Source organism: Salmo salar, chromosome ssa24 (assembly GCF_905237065.1).
Source record: "Salmo salar chromosome ssa24, Ssal_v3.1, whole genome shotgun sequence".
NCBI lineage: Eukaryota > Metazoa > Chordata > Actinopteri > Salmoniformes > Salmonidae > Salmo > Salmo salar.
The window spans coordinates 15,267,375-15,275,491 of NC_059465.1; the positions used below are offsets into that span (position 1 = coordinate 15,267,375).

At 51.5% G+C, this 8,117-nt stretch overlaps 1 protein-coding gene across 1 annotated transcript; it reads right to left on the bottom strand.

Moving 5' to 3' along the window:
- Positions 1 to 1,545: 1,545 nt before the first annotated feature.
- LOC123730420 (cold shock domain-containing protein 3) lies at positions 1,546 to 4,945 on the bottom strand. The gene is made up of 2 exons (XM_045707043.1): positions 4,656 to 4,945; positions 1,546 to 1,601 (listed from the first exon to the last, which is right to left on the bottom strand). The coding sequence occupies exons 1-2, from the start codon at positions 4,896 to 4,898 to the stop codon at positions 1,569 to 1,571; spliced, it is 276 nt and encodes a 91-aa protein (XP_045562999.1). The 5' UTR covers positions 4,899 to 4,945; the 3' UTR covers positions 1,546 to 1,568.
- Positions 4,946 to 8,117: the final 3,172 nt, after the last annotated feature.

Genomic DNA, 8,117 nt, shown 5'->3' on the forward strand with positions numbered 1-8,117 from the left:
GGTCCCACAAGGGTCAATATTAGGCCCCCTTCTGTTTACTATCTATATAAACAATCTCCCACTTGCTTGCCCACAAGTTAACATGCAGATGATACAGTCCTGTATGTACACTCAAAAAACAAACAAGTTGTTAACAAGTTAACTGAAGCTATGGTACCGGTTTTGAATATTGACAAGACTGTTTGTATGTACTTCTCTAAGAAAACCATTCATTCTTCCCAAAGAGCTGTTCTAGTCATTAGGGAGAATCTGAAAGTTATGTCTATCTTCTGGTATCTCGGCGTCATTTGACCCCAACTTGACATTTAAGAAACAAGTGAAGGTGGTGGTTAACAGGTTCAAGTTTGGATTATCCAGCTTTAGGTTTATAAGACCTTATCTTCCCCTGGAGGCCACCAAACTATAAATGCATGCTAGATCTCACATCTGAGATGTTGCCTCACATGCTGGTCACAAGCAAGAGCTACTATTCTGAAACCAATTGAATAACTCTACAAACACTTACGATTTTTGATAACAAATCAAACCGTTACCACCATTGTCACATCTTTCACAAACATAATTTATTCAATCTGGACAGCTTTAAGCAGTATGTAGATGCACGTCTTGTATTTCAGATCCTGCATGGTCTTGCCCCTCCACCTCTACAATATTTTGACATATCATGCTCAAGGAAAGCACCTCCAGGATAACAAGGGCAGTAACTAGAGGGGATTGCGTTGTCCATTTTCGACACACTAAACTCGGTCAATCGGGCCTTCTCTGTTAGAGCTACAATATACTGGAATTCAATACCCCACGGACTTGAGAAACTGTACTGATTATGTAATGTATTTGTATTATGGCTGTGTAATTGCCCTTACCTGCCCTGGGACTACTGGTGCAAATTAGCTTTTGGCTATCCCAGGCACATTTAAATGGATGTTGTCAGACGATTGCTAGGAGTGGTGGTAGGAGTCAGGCGCAGAGAGCAGAGGTACGGAACTTTGTGTTTATTTAAATAAAAAAAACACAACACGAACAACGCCAACACAAACGGCGTGGAAAAAATGCCAAGTGCCCAAAACAGGTGCACAGCCAGCATACAATATCACAGTCGTAAATCGCCAGCACATCCAACGACAAAAACACAACCTGACGCTAAAATAATCCCGCACAACACTGGGCGGGCTAACCAAGCTTAAATAACCAAAATCAAAAGACAAATGAGGAACAGGTGCAAACAATAAGACAAACCAAACGAAAAGGAAAAAAGGATCAGCGGCGGCTAGTAGGTCGGTGACGACGACCGCCGAGCGCCGCCCGAGCAGGCAGGGGAGCCGCCACCGACCTCGAGGGTGACCCGGAGGACGAGGCGCAGGGCGATCCCCATGAAGGCGGTGGAACTCCCTCAGTAGTGGGGGGTCCAAAATGTCCCTCCTGGGTACCCAGCACCTCTCCTCCGCGCCGTACCCCTCCCAGTCGACGAGGTACTGTAGGCCCCCCCGAAGTCTGGAGTCCAGAATGGCGCGTATTTTATACGCCGGGGACCCCCCAATGTCCAGCGGGGGGGAGGAACCTCCGGCACCTCACCTTCCTGCATGGGACCAGCCACCACCGGCCTGAGGAGAGACACATGAAACGAGGGGTTAATACGGTAGTAAGATGGAAGTTGTAACCGGTAACACACCTCATTTATCCTCCTCAGGACTTTAAACGGCCCTACACACTGCGGGCCCAGCTTCCGGCAGGGCAAGCGGAGGGGCAGGTTTCTAGCCGAGAGCCAGACTCGATCCCCTGGTGCAAACACAGGGGTCTCACTGCGGTGCTGGTCAGCGCTCTTCTTCTGCCGTCCACTCGCCTTTGTAAGTGCGTCTTGGACGGCTCTCCAGGTGTCCTTCGAGCGCTGCACCCAATCCTCCACCGCAGGAGCCTCGGTCTGGCTCTGGTGCCATGGAGACAGGACCGGCTGGTAGCCCAACACGCACTGGAACGGTGACATGTTGGTTGATGAGTGCCGTAGAGAATTTTGGGCTATTTCTGCCCATGGCACGTATCTCGCCCATTCTCTGGGCCGGTCCTGGCAATACGTCCTTAGAAACCTACCCACCTCTTGGTTCACCCTCTCCACCTGCCCATTACTCTCGGGGTGGAAACCCGAGGTCAGGCTGACCGAGACCCCCAAACGTTCCATGAACGCCCTCCAAACTCTGGACGTGAACTGGGGACCCCGATCAGAAACGATGTCCTCGGGCACCCCATAGTGCCGGAAGACATGGGTAAACAGGGCCTCCGCAGTCTGCAGAGCCGTAGGGAGACCGGGCAACGGGATGAGACGACAGGACTTCGAGAACCGATCCACAACGACCAGGATAGTGGTGTTCCCCTGAGATACGGGAAGGTCAGTGAGGAAGTCCACTGACAAGTGTGACCACGGCCGCTGTGGAACGGGGAGGGGGTGTAATTTCCCCTCTAGGCAGGTGTCGAGGAGCCTTGCTCTGAGCGCACACCGAGCAGGAGGAAACATAAAACCGCACGTCCTTACCCAAGGTGGGCCACCAGTACTTCCCCCTCAGGTTCCGCACTGTCCTCTCGATCCCAGGGTGACCCGAAGAGGGGAGATTATGGGCCCATCGAATCAATCGATCACGGAGACCAAGCGGTACGTACTGAACACCTGCCGGACACTGCGATGGTGCAGGTTCCGACCGTAACGCCTGCTCGATCTCCGCGTCCAACTCCCATACCACCGGAGCTACCAAACACGACGCCGGAAGAATGGGAGCCGGATCGATGGCCCTCTCCTCGGTGTCATATACGCGGGACAGTGCGTCGGCCTTCATGTTCAGTGAACCTGGCCGATAAGAGATCGTGAACCGGAAACGGGTAAAGAACATGGCCCACCTGGCCTGACGCGGATTCAGTCTCCTAGCTGCCCGGATGTACTCGAGATTACGGTGGTCAGTCCAGATGAGGAAAGGGTGCTTTGCCCCCTCAAGCCAATGTCTCCACACCTTCAGAGCCTTGACCACAGCTAACAACTCCATGTCCCCCACGTCATAGTTCTGCTCCGCCGGCCCTAGCTTCCTAGAAAAGAAAGCGCACGGGTGGAGTTTGGGTGGCGTGCCCGAGCGCTGTGATAGCACGGCCCCCACCCCAGTCTCGGACGCGTCCACCTCCACTATGAATGCCAAAGAGGGATCCGGATGAGCCAGCACTGGAGCGACGGAAAACAGCTCCTTCAGGCGACTGAACGCTCTGTTCGCCTCTGCTGACCAGCGCAAGCGCGCCGGACCCGGACCCCCCTTCAGCAGTGAGGTAATGGGAGCAGCAACTTGACCAAAGCCCCGGATAAACCTCCGGTAGTAATTGGCAAACCCTAAAAACCGCTGCACCTCCTTTACCGTGGTCGGAGTCGGCCAATTACGCACGGCTTTAACGCGGTCATCCTCCATCACCACCCCCGAGGTGGAAATGCGATACCCCAGGAAGGAAACGGCTCGTTTGAAAAACTCACATTTCTCAGCCTTGACGTACAGGTCATTCTCCAGCAGTCGCCCAAGCACCTTGCGCACCAGGGAGACATGCGCGGCGCGGGTGGCGGAATAAATCAGGATGTCGTCAATATACACCACCACCCCCTGTCCGTGCAGGTCCCTGAGAATCTCGTCAACAAAGGATTGAAAGACGGCTGGAGCATTCTTTAACCCGTACGGCATGACGAGGTACTCATAGTGGCTCGATGTGGTACTGAATGCGGTTTTCCACTCGTCCCCTCCCCGGATACGCACCAGATTGTACGCGCTCCTGAGGTCCAGTTTCGTGAAAAAACGCGCGCCGTGAAATGAATCCACCGCCGTAGCGATGAGAGGTAGTGGGTAACTGAACCCTACTGTGATGGAATTTAGACCTCGATAATCAATGCACGGACGCAACCCTCCATCCTTTTTCTTCACGAAAAAGAAACTCGAGGAGACGGGTGACATGGAGGGCCGAATATACCCCTGTCTCAGAGATTCCGTGACATATGTCTCCATAGCCAACGTCTCCTCCCGTGACAATGGGTACACATGACTCCTGGGAAGTGCAGAGTTTACCTGGAGATTTATCACGCAATCCCCTCGTCGATGAGGTGGTAATCGGGTCGCCCTCTTTTTACAGAAGGCGATAGCCAAATCGGCATATTCTGAGGGAATGCGCACAGTGGAAACCTGGTCTGGACTCTCCACCGTCGTCGCACCGATGGAAACACCCTTACACCTGCCTGAGCACTCCTCTCACCACCCTCTGAGAGCCCCCTGTCTCCACGAAATATTGGGATTGTGATTGGCCAGCCAGGAAATCCCCAGCACCACCGGAAACGCAGGAGAATCAATGAGGAAGAGACTAATCCGTTCCCCATGATCCCCCTGCGTTACCATGTCCAGTGGCACCGTGGCCTCCCTGACCAGTCCTGACCCTAATGGTCGGCTATCTAAGGAGTGCACGGGGAAAGGTTGGTCCAACGACACCAGGGGAATCCCTAGCCTTAATGCGAGCCCACGATCCATAAAGTTTCCAGCTGCGCCTGAATCGACTAGCGCCTTATGCTGGAAAGAGGGAGAAAACAAGGGGAAAGTTACTAAAACGAACATGTGACCAACAGGGAGCTCTGGGTGAGGTTGGTGCTTACTCACCTGAGATGGATGAGGAGTGCTCCGCCTGCCATCCCGATTCCCAGAGGAGCTCCCCCAGCACCGGTCGGTAGTGTGTCCTCTCTGACCACACTGGATACAAGGGGAGCCTCCTCCTCCGGTTCCCCTGGACGCGGCCCCCCCTAGCTCCATAGGTATGGGAGCTGGAGGACCTGGAGGTGGAACCAACAGGGCCCCGTCTGGACGCCCGCGCGCAGCCAGCAGATTATCAAGACGAATGGACATGTCGATTAGTTCGTCTAGTGACAGGGTAGTGTCCCGACAGGCTAGCTCACGGCGTTAAGCAGGAGACGAGGACGCTTACGCTCTCCTCTCCCGAGGGAGCTGGATGAACGGTAGCCAGGTACAAATCCAACTGTAGCAGGAACCCCTGGCACCCAGCCGCCGCTCCATCGTACTCCCTGGGGAGAGCCAGGCGTAGGGCTCCGGGTCCGGACGTCGGTGGAGGGGTAGATGGTGGAGGGGGATTTGGTGCTGGGGATGCGGTAGGGAGGCCACTCCTCTCCCATCGGTCCATCCTCTCCATCATCTGCTCCATCGCTGAGCCGATTCGGTGGAGGATGGTGGTATGGTGAAGGACCCGTTCCTCCATCGATGGGAGAGGAGGGGAGGCTGCTCCTGCTGACTCCATAGTTGGTGCGGGATTCTGTCAGACGATTGCTAGGAGTGGTGGTAGGAGTCAGGCGCAGAGAGCAGAGGTACGGAACTTTGTGTTTATTTAAATTAAAAAAACACAACACGAACAACGCCAACACAAACGGCGTGGAAAAAATGCCAAGTGTCCAAATCAGGTGCACAGCCAGCATACAATATCACAGTCGTAAATTGCCAGCACATCCAACGACAAAAACACAACCTGACGCTAAGATAATCCCGCACAACACTGGGCGGGCTAACCAGGCTTAAATAACCAAAATCAAAAGACAAATGAGGAACAGGTGCAAACAATAAGACAAACCAAACGAAAAGGAAAAAAGGATCAGCGGCGGCTAGTAGGTCGGTGACGACGACCGCCGCCCGAGCAGGCAGGGGAGCCACCTTCGGTGGGATTCGTGACAGATGTTGATTAATGTTCACTGTCCCTATAAATAAATACAGTGTCTTCGGACAGTATTCAGACCCCTTGACCTTTTGCACATTTTGTTACGCTACAGCCTTATTCTAAAATTGATTAAATACAAATCCTCAGCAATCTACACACAATACCCCATAATGACAAAGTGAAAAACAGGTTTTTAGAAATGTTTAAAAACAAAAAGCAGAAATATTCAGAACCTTTGCTATGAGACTCGAAATTGAGCTCAGGTGCATCCTGTTTCCATTGATCATCTTCGAGATGTTTATACAACTTAATTGGAGTACACCTAAATTCCATTGATTGGACATGATTTGGAAAGGCACACACCTGTCTATATAGAGGATATATAAGGTCCCACAGTTGACAGTGCATGTCAGAGCAAAAACCAAACCCTGAGGTTGAAGGAATTGTCCATAGAGCTCCGAGACAGGATTGTGTCGAGGCATAAGTCTGGGGAAGGGTACCAAAATATTTCTGCCGCATTGAAGGTCCCCAAGGACACAGAGGCCTCCATCATTCTTAAATGGAAGAAGTTTGAAACCACCACAACTCTTCCTAGAGCTGGCTGCCCGGCCAAACTGACCAATCGGGGAGAAGGGCATTGGTCAGAGAGGTGACCAAGAACCCAATGGTCACTCTGACAGAGCTCTAGAGTTTCTCTGTGGAGATGGGAGAACCTTGCAGAAGGACAACTACCTCTGCAGCACTCCACCAATCAGGCCTTTATGGTAGAGTGGCATGACAGAAGCCCCTCTTCAGTAAAAGGCACCTGACAGCTTGCTTGGAGTTTGCCAGAAGGCACCTGAAGACTCTCAGACCATGAGAAACAAGATTATCTGGTCTGATGAAACCAAGATTAAACTATTTGGCCTGAATGCCAAGCGTCACATCTGGAGGAAACCTGGCACCAACCCTACGGTGAAGCATGGTGGTGGCAGCATCAGCGGCAGGGACTGGGAGACTAGTCAGGATCGAGGCAAAGATGAACGGAGCAAAGTACAGAGAGATCCTTGATGAAAACCTGATCCAGAGTGTTCAGGACCTCAGACTGTGGTGAAGGTTCACCTTCCAACAGGACAATGACCCTAAGCACACAGCCAAGACAACGCAGGAGTGACTTCGGGACAAGTCTCTGAATGTCCTTGAGTGACCCAGCCAGAGCTCGGACTTGAACCCGATTGAGCATCTCTGGAGAGACCTGAAAATAGCTGTGCAGCAACGCTCCCCATCCAACCTGACAGAGCTTGAGAGGATCTGCAGAGAAGAATGGGAGAACCTACCCATATACAGGTGTGCCAAGCTTGTAGCGTCATACCAAGAACACGCAAGGCTATAATTGCTGCCAAAGGTGCTTCAACAAAGTACTGAGTAAAGGATCTGAATATTTATGTAAACGTGATATGTTATTTCTAATGAATTAGCAAAAATGTAAAAAACAGTTTTTACTTTGTCATTATGGAGTATTGTGTGTAGATTGAGAGGGAAAAAGACTACATAAATACATTTGAGTATGGCTGTAACCTAATAAAATGTGGAAAAAGTCAAGGTGTCTGAATACTTTCCAAAGGCACTGTAAATATACTGCTCAAAAATATAAAGGGAACACTTAAACAACACATCCTAGATCTGAATGAAAGAAATAATCTTATTAAATACATTTTTCTTTACATAGTTGATTGTGCTGACAACAAAATCACACAAAAATAATCAATGGAAATCCAATTTATCAACCCATGGAGGTCTGGATTTGGAGTCACACTCAAAATTAAAGTGGAAAACCACACTGCAGGCTGATCCAACTTTGATGTAATGTCCTTAAAACAAGTCAAAATGAGGCTCAGTAGTGTGTGTGGCCTCCACGTGCCTGTATGACCTCCCTACAACGCCTGGGCATGCTCCTGATGAGGTGGCGGATGGTCTCCTGAGGGATCTCCTCCCAGACCTGGACTAAAGCATCCGCCAACTCCTGGACAGTCTGTGGTGCAACGTGGCGTTGGTGGATGGAGCGAGACATGATGTCCCAGATGTGCTCAATTGGATTCAGGTCTGGGGAACGGGCGGGCCAGTCCATAGCATCAATGCCTTCCTCTTGCAGGAACTGCTGACACACTCCAGCCACATGAAGTCTAGCATTGTCTGGCATTAGGAGGAACCCAGGGCCAACTGCACCAGCATATGGTCTCACAAGGGGTCTGAGGATCTCATCTCGGTACCTAATGGCAGTCAGGCTACCTCTGGCGAGCACATGGAGGGCTGTGTGGCCCCCCAAAGAAATGCCACCCCACACCATGACTGACCCACCGCCAAACCGGTCATGCTGGAGGATGTTGCAGGCAGCAGAACATTCTCCACGGCGTCTCCAGACT

What these genes read in the sequence shown, in the direction of transcription:
- LOC123730420 (XM_045707043.1), bottom strand. Translation starts at nt 4,898, where the DNA reads ATGTCCATTCGTCTTGATAATCTGCTGGCTGCGCGCGGGCGTCCAGAC. An exon ending in GCACTCCTCATCCATCTCAG is followed by an intron (nt 1,602 to 4,655) that starts GTGAGTAAGCAC and finishes GTCTCTCCTCAG; the next exon opens with GCCGGTGGTGGCTGGTCCCA.